Source organism: Marmota monax, unplaced genomic scaffold (assembly GCF_021218885.2).
Source record: "Marmota monax isolate L192 unplaced genomic scaffold, Marmota_monax_Labrador192_F-V1.1 WCK01_AAM20220418_F8-fsc00019, whole genome shotgun sequence".
Lineage (NCBI taxonomy): Eukaryota > Metazoa > Chordata > Mammalia > Rodentia > Sciuridae > Marmota > Marmota monax.
The window spans coordinates 23,522,359-23,539,364 of record NW_026695242.1 but is presented as its reverse complement, the minus strand read 5'-3'; the positions used below and the strand labels follow the sequence as shown (position 1 = coordinate 23,539,364).

At 31.4% G+C, this 17,006-nt stretch overlaps 1 protein-coding gene across 3 annotated transcripts in view; it reads right to left on the bottom strand.

Annotated features, from left to right (window-relative positions):
* Pcdh15 (protocadherin related 15) overlaps positions 1-17,006 on the bottom strand; it is a 1,685,700-nt gene that overhangs the window by 30,241 nt on the left and 1,638,453 nt on the right. For all 3 annotated transcript variants that reach the window (XM_058578029.1, XM_058578030.1, XM_058578028.1), the window contains one exon: positions 3,426-3,602. In XM_058578029.1, the coding sequence (XP_058434012.1) occupies positions 3,426-3,602 (177 nt within the window). The remainder of the gene's footprint in view (positions 1-3,425; positions 3,603-17,006) is intronic.

Below are 17,006 nucleotides of genomic sequence, written 5' to 3'. Positions count from 1 at the left end.
TCTTGTTCAAACCATGTAAGAAGATTTCTTATTCATACAGGTGTTCCCCTTTGAACCCTTATCTAGACTACTGATCTACTTTTTGTACATTTAGAGCAGTTTGACTAGTTAAATATTTTTGAGTCAAAACATTTTTTTTCTTACAACATGGTGAATTTTGTTTTATTGCTCTTTGGAATTTTATCAGGCAAATGAGATGTATTTTATAAAGCCATAAAAGCAAATGAGAAAAAATAAGCTAATATTTTGATAAACTAGTATGTGTATACTCATTGTAAGATTAAAGCAACAGAAACCCACAAATAAAGAGGCATTTTTACTCCCTCTGAAACTCTTTTCCATGGATGCACACAAGAGAGATTAGGAACAAGATAAGAGACAAGAGAAAAATTTCATTCAAGGTGCAAGAACAGGAAAGAAAGAATCAGTTAAAGCTGTGGCATTGGCAGAAACACTAGGCCATTTCCCAGAAATTACCTCACATGAGTAAATTATCCCCTTCCCTAGAGTTCAGGTGAAGGTGTACGTTTTACTTTTGCATAAACCAAAATTGACTATACCTAAAAGAGGAACAGTAGTCCCCTGGGCCTAGTATCCTCTGAAACAGTACAAAGTAGAGGTTTCATGCTGGTTGGGGAAATACAAAGGACTCACACTTGGCAAAAAAACGTATCCAATGCAAGGTGTGGCTGTCATAAAATGGAGAGGGCAAAATCTGAAAAACACCACCCCAACGTCTGAACACAGCTACATAAGAATTTGCCAGATTAGTCTTCCAATATAAGAAACAATGGCCCAGCTAATTCAATTTTGGTTTTGAAAGTATATATTTTCTTAACTTAAATTTTCATACTGCAACATAAGGCAATGAGGATGTCTTTTCTGAAACCTATCTGGTTTTTATAGATGATAATCAAAGGAACCCCCATCTCACACCCATCCTTGGATTAAGATTAGAACCAAGCCACATGGAAGAGCAGCATAATACTGCTAGAGAGAAAAGAGGGAGGGGAGGATCCTCTCCATGGCAGAGGACTGCAGGGATCATTAGCAGGGAAGGGTTGAGGAAGGAGTATGAGAACACCCCAGCACTATTCTCTATTCTAAGATTGTGGCAATCACATTCCACCAGGAGAAAATGTGAACTTTGTAACACACTGAAAGTAATGACTGTTCCAAAACATAACTCCTAAATAGATTTACTCAACAGAAAAGGGGACGTGTGCATGTACTGACATAAACTCCCCATTAGTTCTTACTATTTTACATATCTGGTAGTCAACCAAATAAAACACAAATAGACTATAAAAGAAAAGAAGCACACTAGTCAAGTAAGAAAGAAAATAAGAGAACCAGACACAGATAACCTAGATATTGGAAATACCAGAAAGGAACTTGGATACTACTCTGAAGAATAGACAATAGAATTCAGGAGAAAGTGGAATAACCCTACATCCACTGCCCTGGAGATTAGATAACAATTTAATATTCTGGTATACTTTTCCAGTGTTAAAAACTAAATTTTCAATAACTTTTATTATTAATTATTATTAATGATGAAATGTGTACATTATCAGCCTTGGAATACATGTGTGTGTGTAAAATTTTATTGTAAAGTATTTCAAGGAACAATTAAAATGTTAAATGAGACCAGTGTTTCTCAGATAGTGGTTCAAGATAAAGTTTAATAATTCATGGCAACTCTACCCTCTTCTCAGCATAAACTATGTTTTTAAAATTCATCAGTATTCTCTACTGTTTTTTCCAAATATTGTATCCCTAACATGTTTGACAGTATAATACAAATTATAATTACTATTATTTTTCTTTTTAAAACCAGGCATATGTCCCAAAAAATAGACATTTTTACACTTAGGAAAATCATTCTAAACTCAATCTATTATCAAATTTTAAGATAAAAGTAGTTTACATAGTAAACACAGAAAAAGGATGAATATTTTTTAAAAGAAGAAAAATTCTAATATTTACAACAGAAAGACTTTCTGTAATTTAGCCCTACATAAATTTTTAAAATAATAAAATGCACAAAATTGGGTTTGTAGGTCTAAATGTTACTTCATTTGGAGAGTGATTATATAGCCTGAGGGAGTTACCACTTCAGTCATCTATATTTCCACACAGTGATAAGTGTACTGACTTGCATTAAAATCTCTTCAAATAAATTGTTAAATAACAAACTTAATAAAAATGGCTTGTTAAAATTACAAATCATTATGTTCTTGCTAAAATTGAAGCAAAGAATTGTTGTTGATGAATAGACTTAAAACTAAACTAAATTGAGAGTTTATGGATTTTAGTAAAAATGAATAAGTAGGTACTTTCTAAATAAACAAATGTATGTAGACATACATGATACATGTAAATTTGAACATGAACATGTTTCTAAGCTGGTTGGTATGTATAGACAAATTTAAATTCTGAAACTATGACTTTGGGAATAAATTTTGTGTAAGTTTGCGTAAATACACAAATAAAAATTTTGAATATATGCATATGATCTCATATTCAACACATATTTTAAATTAAAAATGTTTACATTGAATTATAGTCCAAGAATCTGTTAGACACTAGGTGTCACTAGAGTAAAGCAGAAAAAAGATAGTTGTTTTTTTTTTTTTTAAGATTCAACTGCTAGAATAACATCTAATGGAAAATATGCAGCAGCATTTTATTAGATTCTGACCTCCATTTTTTAAGGATATTTAACTCAAATTTTCAAGTTCACTCTAAGGTTACACCGGGATGAAATACACATAGGTACAGTCTTAAATGGGTGTGATTTTTTTCCTCTGTTCTCCACCCCCAAATCAAGGGGGGAAAATAAATATGTACTATAGACATGATTTTTGAATTGTTGACTCAACAGACTTCTTAGAAAGCTAGATTTCTTCTTAACAGTCAAGTCTACTGAAATTGTTGCAGGGAAACTGCTGCTTTAGGAATCTGTATTTTCCTCTCAAACAGGCACGGTCTTAGAGCAAGAGTGAGGCCCTACCATGAAGGAATGTGTGCTGTCTGTCTGTCTCTCTCTCTTTTCTTTTTCTTTCTTCTTCTTTTTTTCTTCTTTTCTGTATTCTGAGGATCAACCCTATTGCCTCAAACACTCTAGGCAAGCACTCTACCATTGAGTTTATGTACCCAGTCCTAAAGTGACCTCAAAGAGTTATTTCTTGCATATAACAGATCCTTTGTTACCCATATATTCTGAAGTCACTGTAGCTCATACTTGGACTTGAAAACTTAGTGGTGAGGAACCTAGATTTTCTCTGTGATTTATTACTTGCACTTCATTTGCAACATTTTGGTGTGTTTTAAACTTTAAGTACTTATAATTAAATTACAATTACCCAGGAATGCTATCATAACCAGAATGATGATGAAAAATGATAATAAAATATACTTACTTAAAAAGTTCATTTCTGTCAATGGCTCTGTTGGTTTGGGGATCAATTGCATAGACAGTCAGGTCACATTTGCTGTAATCTTCTAAAGAAAAGGCATCCCCGTGCCGGCGAGCACCAATGGATTCTACCACCACCTTGGCACCAGGAATTTGATCCTGAACATACCGATCCAAAATCCTATAAATCAAACAAAGTAAAAACATGACATTACGATGGGTTTACTAGGGGGAAAAAATCACCCTCAACTTGAAATGACATTTAGGAAATAAAAAATGATGGCAGCCTGGTTTTTGCTAATGTTTACTGAACATGAACCTTTGAAGGAAAGAATAACAACAAAATAAAAGACATTTTTTTTTTTCAGCATTTAACTCCCAGTGATGCTGGAAGTCAAATAAGGTAGATAAAGGTCATCAACCATGTCCTATTTAAGTCTAGATTTTTTAATTTATGATACCATTTAAGCTTTTATGTGGCTCATGGGAAAGGCTGATATGTTGTACAAATAAAGCTGTCTATGCTTTAAAGGAGCCAAGGGGGTCTTTGAGTCAATGTCATAAATTACACCTCCCACCTATGTCTGAAATACCTGGAAGAGCTACATGCTAAGGTATAGGATTAGAATACCTGATTTTTTAAAAAAAGTTCCTGAGGGCATTATAGCAATGAGAAAATGTTGACATATTTTGCATGGTAAGTTTACAAGGTTAAGATAAAAATATTTCATGCAAATATCAGAAGCTATTTAGGTGAACACAATCAGCTAAGAAATATACCATGTCATATCAGAATAATAATAGAAAAAGCAGATATAATATTAACTAATGGGTAATTTTCTGAAAATTGCAATTCTTCCAATTGTATAACTTGATTTTAATTGAAAATACAATTTACTACCATATAAATATTTGTTTTCTATTTTTCTACATATGGCAATTTCTTGTAGATTAATACTGGAATGAACACTAATTATTTATGAACATTTCAATGTTCAGTGTTTAACTGTATGTGACAAATATGTTTACATTGCCTATACATTCAATGTTTCTTGTGGAGTCCAACTGTGAAATATTTTCTTGGGTAGATAATATATTCTAAAATACTCTAACACATCTGGAAATAACTTTTGCTTAAGATATCAAATTGACCTACTTTCTGCTCTGTTAAAAATAAATTGCCTTAAGAGTTTAGCATGTGCTTGGTTTGTCCTTATTACAAGAACAATCAGAATATTAAACTTTGGAGGAAATGGCTATGCAATTGTATGCCAGGGGACGCTGCCAATGGTAGTGAAATGCTCTGTCCATTTGTTTTCAAATTTTATAGATGAGTTCAGTTGAAGGTTGTTCATTCTCCTTTTCTCTCATCATCCCACACTCATGGTTTCTTCATCTTACAGAATTGTTTCTGATGAGATTCTTGAGAAGAATCAAGATGCAAACAGTAGTAACATAGCATTGAAGAGCACAAAGCTTGGATTCAGTTTTCACCTTTTACACATCAATGACATCATCTTAGACAAATAATTGTAAGCTCTTAAAGTCTCAGTTTTCTTAAATACAAAATAAAAACATCATTCCTTATATGAAGTTTTGTGTGCATTTAGTGATTTTACACAAATCTTTACACATATTTTTCCAGATAGAAAGGGTTTTACAAATTATAATTATTGATATTATGATTGTAGCTAGAAATTTGGTTCTAGTATTTGCATTAACAGGTTTCTTCCTTGAATCTAATTAAAAATATTTAATTAATTTGTAAAACTATTAGTAAAGCATATTACTGGTACAACTGAATCACAAATCAAAATCAAACAAATGTGAGTACACGATTTAAAAAAAATTGTAGAATGTGGGCTAGCTGTCCCATTCCTTTAGTTTAACAATTTATATCTTCTGCAGATCCTTTTGGCATTATTTGATATCGTTGGAGGAAATTCCTCATGTATGTATGGATTAACTGTATGCTGTGCTACAATGAAGAAACACTTCTGTTAAGTCTGTATTTTCAACTGTGTTTCAGTGCAATACTGCAGAATCACATTAAGAAAAAATTAGTTGTAGAATGAAAAATTGCTGTGCTAATTCCTTTAAGATTTCAGAGAATTATAAGTCAATGAAGTCTAAAATAAATAATAACATTTAAAACATGCAATAATGCCTTCTTCCTGAACATTATTTTCTTGGAACTTTTGAGATGAAATATATCTTATGATAAAAAGAATGTATCCTAATTCAAATTCTTCCTAAAGTTTTTTCTTATGGAAACCTGAATTTAATACTTTTTTTTTTTTTTGTACCTGGGATTGAACTCGGAGGCACTCAACCAAAGAGCCACATCCCCAGCCCTATTTTGTATTTTATTTAGACACAGGGTCTCACTGAGTTGCTAAGTGCCTTGCTATTGTTGAGGCTGGCCTTGAATTTGTGATCCTACTGACTCAGCCTCCCCAGCTGCTGGGATTACAGGTGTGTACCACAGGTCCAACTTAATACTTTTTTATAAAAGCACATTTTGTAAAATCCTATCTTCAACCTATATTGATATTTATTTATTAAGCATTTTCTACATCTATCTTCATTACATATATTGCATATATATAATTTTATTATGTATGCATGCATTTATTTCATATATACATACATATCTATGTGGATATGTATATATAAATATATGTAAACATATTTAAAGAAGGATAATGTGAAATGGTCTCTATCTAATCTATAATATTTATATCTTCAGAAACAAATCAAAAGAGATGTCTATGAAGATGTTTACACAATATTAATAATTCTTAGGTTCAGGTGGTATAACTTAAACATTTTTGTGATTTTTCTTATTATTTAGTTTGAATTACTTAGAGTACACATAATAAAAACAATATAGTCATAATTTTAAAAAAATCTTTAATTCTCCATCTCCTCTCCTTCAATTTCTTTAGTAAAAAATATCCATATGTAAGTCTATATGTTCAGAAATAAAAAAAATGTAAAACAATTAAGTTGGGTATACAGTTATATAACAAAATTACAGGAAAACTCAGGTAAGAGTTAAGTGGGAAGATTTTATTTATTCATTTATACATTCATTCAATATATTGTATGTATATATCACATTATTTTACCCACTCATCTTTCTGTGGATGCATTTGTTGATCCTATAATGAGGTTACTGTGAATAACACTGCAATGAACGAGGGCATGTAGATATTTTTTCAACATCCTGATTTCAGTTCTTTTAGATATATACCTAGAAGTGAGGTGTTAGATCATATGGTAATTATATTTTCTAATTTGGGGGAACCTCCATTCTGTTTTCCATTGTGCTTACATGGCCTGATATTTCAGTGTGTAATTGGTCCATTTTCTCCAAAACCTTACCAAAACGTTTCTTTTGTCTCTTTTGGTAACATCCATCCTAATAGTTGTAAGGTGATATCTTATTGTGGTTTTGGTTTGTATTCTCATGATAATTAGACATGTTGAGCACTTTCACATACCTGTTGTCTATTTGCATGTATTCTTTTGAGAAATGTCTAGTCAAGTCCTATGGCCATTTTGGAAGGGGTCAGGGGATGTTGCCCTATACAAAAAGTAACTAAATATGAATTTAAATAATTTAATATAAGGTCTGAAACCACAAAATCTAGAAAAACACATAGAAGTAAATGTCTTGACCTTGGTTTTGGGGAAACTTTCTTTAGTATGGTAACAAAGGCACAGGCAACAGAAACACAAATATCTAAATGCGAGTACTGCAAGCTATAAAATTTATGTAGCACAAAAGAAAAATCAGCAAAACAAGAAGGTCACCACCACAGTGAGAGAAAATATTTGCAATCCAAATATCTGAAAAGGGACAATTTCCAAAATACATAGAAAGTTCTTCTATATCTTTTCTTTCCCTTATCATTGATTTTGCATGATAATTATTTTTGGAAGTATCCCTTAGTTTTATAAAGCTTAATTCAAAGGAACCTAGGCTATTTTGGGGGGTTGGGACTGGGGATGGGGCCTATATTTTATAATTTTATAATCACTGAGTAATTTATTATCTGACTCAAAAACACATAATTTTGGTATCTCTAAAAGAATACCTGGACACAAAGCAAAGAATATATAATTAATCCTGGCATTTTCAGGTAAACCGATGGAGTTAGAAAAGATAATGTTAAATGAAGTTAGCCAATCCCAAAAAAACAAATGCCGAATGTTTTCTCTGATATAAGGAGACTGATTCACATTGGGGTAGGGAGAGGGAGCATGGGACAAATAGACGAACTCTAGATAGGGCAGAGGGGTGGGAGGGGAAGGGAGGGATCATGGGGTTAGAAATGATGATGGAATATGATGGACATTATTATCCATAGTACATGTATGAAGACATAAATTCGTGTGAATATACTTTGTATACAACCAGAGATATAAAAAAATCTCTTGTGCTCTATGTATGTAATAAGAATTGTAATCCATTCTGTTGTCATATATAAAATAAAAAAAATAATTTTAAAAATAGCATGTTTATTAATTACATTTCCTGTAAAATATCAAACTTGGATTCAGGCAAAATTTCCTCTTAGAGCTAACTAGTAAATTTTACCTGTGCCTTGTATTCCTTGAAAATAGTGATAATTAGGAGTCCTCCTACCCTTCTTTGTTCAGAGAAATCACTGACTGCGAAGAATTCAGCCTTCCTACCATGACTTATATAAGACTCAGAGTGGTCCGTGGTTTATCTATAAGGAAGCCAAATACATTTCTATTCTGTATTTTATGAGTGATTAGGTGAATTGTTTTATCACTAATGATTGATAAAATCAAATCAATTTTTGATTAGCCAAACTTTTAAAATACTTGGTGACTCAGTAGACTTAATGGGTTAAATTTTCTCTTTCCTTGATCCCTTTAGGCTGACCCCCAACCCCTGCTTACCCCGATCCCCCATTACACCAACACCTCATACAACCTCTTCTTTAGTTCCCTAATAAAATAGGCTGATGTCTGGTAAAACATTCTCTAGTATCTACTTTACTGTATGGTCATCTTACTTTCCCCACACCCAATTCTTTCTAGCCTCATTTACTCCTCCCTGTAAAAGAAAATCCCTTTCTCTCTAAACTTTGAGATATTTGCAGACCTCTTGGTCAGAGAATTCACCATTACAACAGTCCTCCTTCCACTAGCACATTATTTCACATTTCCTACAATAATCCTTTTGAATACCATCTCTTCTTGCTTAAATCCAAATTTGTCTTTATTTCACATATAGTGCAATTATAGAAATTATTATTCCAACTTTCTCTTTATTCTTCCTATATAAGTCTGTGTATCAACAACTAAGACATGTGAGATACAATGGATTTTTGGCAAACTCAGTGTAAAGCAAAATAATATTTATTATTCCCTTACCTGTTCCAATATGTTCTGGACTTCATGTTTGCATCTGTCTAAACTTTACATGTCAAGGTCCTAATCTCCCACTGTGGCTGTATTTGGATATGAGCTCTCCAGAGAAACAATAAGGTTAAATGAGGTCCTAAGGGTAGAGCCTTGATCTAATTTCTTTAGAAGAAGAGACACTAGGAAGCTCCCTTCTCCCTCCAAAGGAGTACAGTGAGAAGCATCTGTCTTCAATCAAAAGGGAGAGCCCTCACCAGACATTCACCTTATTGGCACCTTGATCTTGGACTTCCACACATCTCTAGAACTGTGAGAAAATAAATCTCTGCTGTTAAAGAGACCTAGTCTGTAACACTGTCATGGCAGTCTGAGCAGACTAAAATGCAGTGTGAGCCAGCCAAGAAGTCCCCAAATCTCTGATTGTATTTGTTACATTTCTTTCAGTTAATTTGTGTGAAATCTGGTCAACACTACTTAATTATAATTAAAAACTGTTCAAGCAAACTGTGAAATAATAAGTAATGTCTAAACCATTTCTTTAGCTTCCACTAAAAATAGCAGTAACAAACAAGCCCTAACCAACTGAAGATTTTTGCTCCCTGTTAATGAAATGCCAACCTGTGTACTGTGACTCATGGGAAGATAGAGTAACAGGCTGCTTAAATCAGTTACTTCTATCACACACAAAAAAAATATGCTTAAGACTGTGCTATCTATGACACAGGAATTGCATATAATGTTCATTAAAGCCAAAAAGAAGACATTATTTCTTGTCTGACTGGCATTTATGTTCTTTACCTGAAAACAGCCTGATTTTGATTTGAGAAATTAACCTTGTCTCCAACAGTCACACCTAGCAAGACATAAATCAGGAATCTTGTAGTCCCCTAACTCCAGGTCAAAACAGACTACATGTGACCCAAACCATGTCACTCATTCTTTCAAACTTGGTTCTAGAATCAAAGAGAAGAGTTTTCTATAATTGAAATTTGTCCATGTAAGATATGTCTTCACCACATGGACATTGCCTATAAACTATGCTTAGAGTTCTTGCTTCTCTAGCCTTTAGAGTTGCCCTTGTTATGAAACATTTTCCACTTCTTTCAATTCTCTTAGTGAATTGAACTACCAACAATCTTCCAATACATGTCATTTTGTTAAAGTGAGTCTGAACTTATTGTACATTGGAACTAACATTATGCATTTAAAATATAGCAATACCAAAGCATAAATTATTTTTCAATTGTTTCATGGCAGTAATATGTGTATGTTTGTCCTGGTCTCTAGTTCAATCTGTCTTTGTAATTCTAATGATCACAAATTTTGCCTTATGCTTAAAGATGCGATGATTACTACATAATTTGATAGAGAATTATTTATTTGATTTGCCTTGCATCAAAACTGCCCAAACTTGGAAGCAACAAATAATCGTTCAGTAGGTGAATGACAAACTGTGGAGCATCCAGTCAGTGGAATATTATTCAGTGCTAAAATGAATGAGTAATCTATCACTAAAAATGTGGAGCAATCTAAACTATTACTAAGTGAAAGAAGCAAACTTGAAAAGGCTCCATACTGCATATTTCCAACTATAATTTTCTCTCAGTATCCATGAGAGATTGGTTCCAGGATGCCCGTGAACTTCAAAACCTCTGAATGTTCTGTACTGCTGTAGAAAATGACCTACTCTTTCCACACAACTTATTAATACCCTCCTATATACTTGGAAATATATCTAGATTGTTTATAATATATAATATAAGGTAAATTTCATGGAAATATTTATTTTGCTACATTGTTTAGGGAGTAAACAAGAAAAAAGTCTATACTTATCCAGTAAAGAATATTTTGATTTTAGTTTTGATCTACTACTGATTGGATGGACTAAATACAAAGAGAAAATTATGTGCATCTTACAAAAGACAAAACTAAGAATAAATTAAAAAGTTCAGTACTTTCTAGGGATTGTGTGGGAGAAGGATGAATAGATGGAGCCCAGAGAATTTTTAAGGCAGTGAAAATACTGTGTGATATTTTAATGTGGCATATGTCATTATACATTGTATAAAGCCAGATAACAGAGTACCAAGAAAGAACCAAATTTAAACTATGACTCTTGGATGATTATGCGTTATACAGGTTCAAGTGTCACAAATGTACTGCTGTGATGGGAAGATGTTGATAATGAAGAAGGGTATGCATGTGTGGGGCATGAGACATAGGGGGAATCTCTGTATTTTCCTCTTAATTTTACTATGAACCAAAAGTTGCTCTAAAAACAACAAAAAATCTGTAAAAATTCAATAAAAATGACCTGCTGATATTAGAAAATAGTAGTGCACCAAAAACATGACATATTCAAAGCCTGAACAAGATAAGTTGGAAAATTGTGTGTAATAAAATATTCTGGGGAATGGGAGCTTTGAAATGGAAGAAAAGAGCATTTATTATTTGTAAGAATTTTTGAAAATGAAGTCTTCCATTGCACAATGGGTAGAATACATTTAATGAAATGAATTCTGTGTGAAAGAAAGAGCACGTTGGAAATATCACTCTTAAAAATATGTTTGGAAAAGCCAGGCACAGTTGTGCATGCCTGTAATCCCAGAGACTTGGGAGGCTGAGGCAGGAGCACTGCAGGTTCAAGGCTAGACTTGACAACTTGGTGAGACTCTGTCTCAAAATTAAAAAAAAAAAAAAAAAAAAGGACTTTGTATATACCTCAGTGGTTAAGCACCCATGGGTTCAATCCCTAATACCAAAAAAAAAATTTGGATATGTGAAAAACAGTTGGGTGTGGAAAATCCCTAGAAATAAAAAAGTTAAAATCAGGAACAATGTCATTTAGCATTATTCATTATTTATGATATATATATCATAAATATATATAAAATATGATACCCACTGTTTATAAGGTACTGGTCTACGTGGTAGGAATGTAGCAATGAACAAGAGCAAAATTATCTTGACTTCAAAAATTTTGTGTAAGCTTTGCCAGTTGTTTGATACCATTAATTATCCAGTGTCGGGGTACACAGGACTTTTTTTCTTAGTTCTACTGCTTTTCTTTTATGCACATACAGGAAGAGACTACGGTATATATATACTTTTAAAATAAATGAATTTGCTCAACATAGTAAAAATTCAACAATATTACCTTTTCATCAGCAGGTACAGAGAAAAACACAGTAGTGTGGACTGTGTATTCTACTACTTCTAGGTTATTTAAGTATTATGTAGATTCAGGTAGAAACAAAATAAATGACAATATAACCATTATATTTATTATAAAAGAATAAATTAAAGGTGGCTGACCACCAAAATAATTGCCCTGAATTTACATTGTTGATAGCAACTTATCTATTTAAAACACAAATACTATAGTCAATATATATTACAGAATAGTGTCCAAGTATGGCAAACTTCCTCAGAACAAAAGAACTGGCTTTACTTGATCTCCTAAGAAGTGAAAAACTAGCAAAATAATTAGAATAATTGCAATAATTATTAAATGAAAATCAAATTTTAATTTAGAGTTTCATCATTACACTATGATTTAAAATATCTACAACATACCCAGAATATTTATATAATTATGTACTATTTAGAAGCATTTTAAAACTGAAAACTTCTAAGGAACTATGTTAGTATAGATAATATAAGCTTTGTTATGGGAACATATTAAGTGTGCTACCATATTCTAAATCATATAAAATATAAAAATTTAAGCAGCTTTTTAGAATAAACTTTGAAAAACATGTTAACTTTTTTCCTATGAAAATTCCTTTATTTCAAATCAGAAACTAAGGTTTTGAATAAAAACTGGCTCTCTTGTTCTTGAACCAAGTTATTTTAGGTACCTATCCCTGAAATAAATTTACAGCATCAACTTAATCAGTTTCATATATACATGCATCTTCAATTGGATTCAGCCATATATTGCATTATACAAAACTAAAGTGTAAGGTCTTAATTGAAATAATTGCATAGCTGAGACAGATATTTACTTATGGTTGATTTAACTTTCATTTTTTACCCTAAAATTATTATAACATCCATATTCTAAACTACCCATCAGTACTAATGAAAAATAAAGTGAAAGTATCATTTTTATGAGAATTTATGACCTTGCATGGTCAGCTCACTCTGAAGAAAAATAGGTTAAATTTTAAATCAGATTTACCTCCTGAGAAGTAATGCAGCAAAGAGAACCCAGTTTACTGCTGGTCTATAGATACACATTCAAATTAACTTCCACTCTTATCCATCTGCGTGTTTCTAGAAATTAAATAATCTCTCAGTTTTAGGGCATACCTCTGCAGAATGGGAACACTACCCACACATAACTTAAAGAGTGTGTAGAAGGAGTTAATTCGAAAACACCTACTAAATACACATAACCCAACAAATAGAGTGCTATGTTACATTTGTGTTAGCTATAGGAATTTTTAAGATTCCATGATTGTAAACTCTAATGCTTAGACTTTTGCTGAAGTAAATGGCTTATATTTTAGTAGCACTATCTATCTCCACTCCAGGAACCTGTCAATATTTTCAAAAGCCTTCCTGAAAGAATCAAGTCACTGGGGACTGCTGGAGGAATACACAATACAGGTTTTACTGTATTCCTAACTTCTTTGCTACATTATTATAAACCTATAGGGACTTTCCTCAAATTATAACCCAATTATTACTACCCATAGTCCTTGGCATTTGGTTCATTACATTCTATGGTCACCTCTTTACCCTAACCCATACGATAACAATATTTTCTCTTAATTTGAAATCAGACTCAGAAATAATTCTGATTTTCTACCAAAAATGGTATAGTTTTGTTACCTTTGCAAATGATTCTATTCTTTTCTTTGTGTGTGTTTGCTTGTGTCTTTCACTTTTGTCTAGATAAGGTGAAAGGCAAGTTTGTGACCACTTTGATTAGGCCTGCTTGCTTTAATTTCCTTCTTTTGTGTTTGCTTTATTTTTGTGAACTCATTTTCAGTGTATTTTATCTTGTTTTACTGCTTGAATCATTGTAAGCTACTTAAATTCTCTTTGGAAGAAGGTAGAATATTAAGTAGAATTAAATTTAGCCTCAGATACATGAGACATAAATGAAAACAACTAAAATACATTTATCAAATTAACAATACAAATAAAATTTTCTTATATAAACATGTGGTTGAATTTATTTCTCACATTAAAAAACAACAGCAGTGTCTGAGGTAAATTGCGAATAAATTGGAGAAAGTTAAGAGAAGAATCATAGACATGATTAAGAAAATAGAGGATAAGCACCTTGAGGAACAGCTCAGTGGTAGACCACTCTCTCAGCAGGTGTGAGGCCCTGGGTTCAATTTCCAGCACCTCAAAAAGAGGGAGGGGGGTGATGTGATTGACTTTTGCTGAGTGGAGTGGCTACCCTAGTAAAAGATATATTTATTTATGTTACACTGTATCTTGATTGAATTGTAAACTAATGAGATGTTCTATTGGACAAACTTATGGATTATAAAAACAATATAATGCTGTATTACTCATTTCTTTTAAAACATGGAGAAAGAGAAAATGAGAGAGAGAGAGAGAGAGAGAGAGAGAGAGAGAGAGACAGAGAGAGAGACAGAGAGAGAGACAGAGAGACAGAGAGAGATAGTTTCAAAAGAATTAAAGGCCCCACTGTGTTTTTTGGAAATCTCTATAAAACAACTGTTATTTTAAATGTTGTAATAAAACAATATATAAGAATGTCCTATTTTCATATTATGATTTCCAATTATTTTCTGTTTGGTGAGAGACAAAGTTCTGGAAACTAACCTGAACTGAATGATGTGATATATGAAGACCATAAAACAGATAAACGTTAGTTAAGTTTACCCACTCTATATCTTTCTGCTTCTCTCCATAATTTCCAGATTTTTTATTAAAGACAAGTACAATAGAGAGCTAGAATAGGTCTTTTTTCATTGTTTTATGATTGAATTTTTCTTATAGAATATTAATAACCACTTTCCCTCAAGTCACAGAAAAAATATTTCTGTATAATTTATTTTGTCAATTAGTAAGATAATTTCTAAATTCTTTTAAAATATCAATTGTAAATCCACAGTTAAATTGAAAATATCAGAGTCAACATATTTACACTTTTAAGTGTGATTTATGTTATTTATTTTTCTCAATCTATCTCAATCTAGCCTTCACCTTCAATCTTACTGTTTTCTTAAAATATTCTCTTTACTATTTGTTAATTTTTCTATACTAATAACTGTTTTTACAGGGCAAATGTGGATAATGCAAGAATATCTTCATTTTACTTAAAACTAAAAAAATAATGTTTTAATTGGATTTTCTATTAAAATATTATTTATATTCTATAATATAAATATATTCAACCTAGTAAAATTCTCCTTATCTTTTATTGAAAATAACAGCAATTGTTCAAAGATTTTAATTTTTGTTAGAATTAAGGGCAAAAACAGAGGGTTCTTGATTTAATTATAGGAAATTTTTTTTTTAATTTTTATTTTTTACCTGTTACTGTGTCCAAAGTTTGAATAAAAAATGAAAAACATAGAGTAGAAATAATAGTAATGCTGACAGAATATACCATCTATGTATGCCAGTGAAGCCTCATCCTTTATTTTGATCTATTACATTTTTATGTTATTTTAAAAGCTTGGGAAAACAGCACAAATATGATTTTAATTTTTCCATTATCATATCTTCAGATAGGACATATTAGTTGAGAAAATTGATTTATTATTCTTCTATACTTTGTTTCTCCCAACATAAACCGGTATGGTTTTAATTATAAATACTCAAAAATTTGTTAATTAATGGACAATGACTATTTTGGACATCAAAATAAGAAACTAACTGAAACAAATAGGACAGCTTACATGACACTTTACTAAATAAACATACAAAGGAATCTTTAGAAAACTATTTGATGAGTCATTTGCTTTGGTTACTTCACTTATAGGAAAATATGGACAAACTTGGAAAACGCAAGTGACACAAAATAAAAAAGAATTTGTCTTAATGTATATAAAATATAATATTTATTAATTATTATTATAAGTTTCAGCCATTTTTAACTGATGACTAATCTTTAATATAAATAATTTATTTATGTTAAATTAAAAACTTTAACTCTCAAAAACAACTACTAGAAGTGAAATGTACAGAACACCCTTATTGAAGCCTCCTTTCATTGATGCTGTTAGTTCAATACTAAAGGATCACGCATAATTAAGAATACTTTCATATGATACTGAATACTAAATAGACATTAAATCTGTACAACTTTTTACATCTCAAAGATTTAAGCATTAAAGATACTACTGCAGGGCTGGGGATATAGCTCAGTGGTAGAGTACTTGATTAGCATATGTGAGGCCTAGATTTAATTCCCAGTACCACCCTAAAAAACTACTACTGCAATGTTCATGATTATTTATATAAAAACATATTTAAAATATAATTGGATAGTGGGCTATCTTTTTTTCTAAAAATAATTAGTGTTTCTTATAATGAATTAAAAGTCTTTCTTCTTGCAAGAAGAGATTACTTTTCCTTCTCTACCAAAATAAAACTAAAAGCTAAATATTTCAGAAAAATAAAAAATCAATTACCTTTGTGCTGAAGAATTACCAAGGGTTTAGCTAAAATCAAATTGCATTCATCTTTAAAAAAAATAATAGAGAATTTTACCTTGTATATTAAAATACAAGATTTCATTATATATTAGAAATTGTGTTCTATTTTTATGATTGGCTTTAACATATTTTATAACTATTTCAGAAAATATTATTTTTTCACAAATTGTACTATCAAAATGGCTATATTCCATTATTTGATAAAAATGAGGCCATTTATAGATCAATAGAATAGAAGGAAGGGAACAGGGGGGAGAAAAAGAGGAGGAAAAGATGAAATACTGGAAACTGAATTAGAGCAAATATTTCATGCTTGTATAATTATATCAGAGTGAGCCCTAATGTTATGTATAAATAAAAAGAACCAATAACATAATAAGCAAATAAATAAAAAGGAAATAGTACAGAAAAAGAGCGAAGGAAAAATAATGGTAGAGTTGTTATAAAAAATAAAATATAAGCATTCCAATATATTATGCTTAAAATCCTTCAATAAAAATATGACTGATTACCAGAAAGAGTTAGAC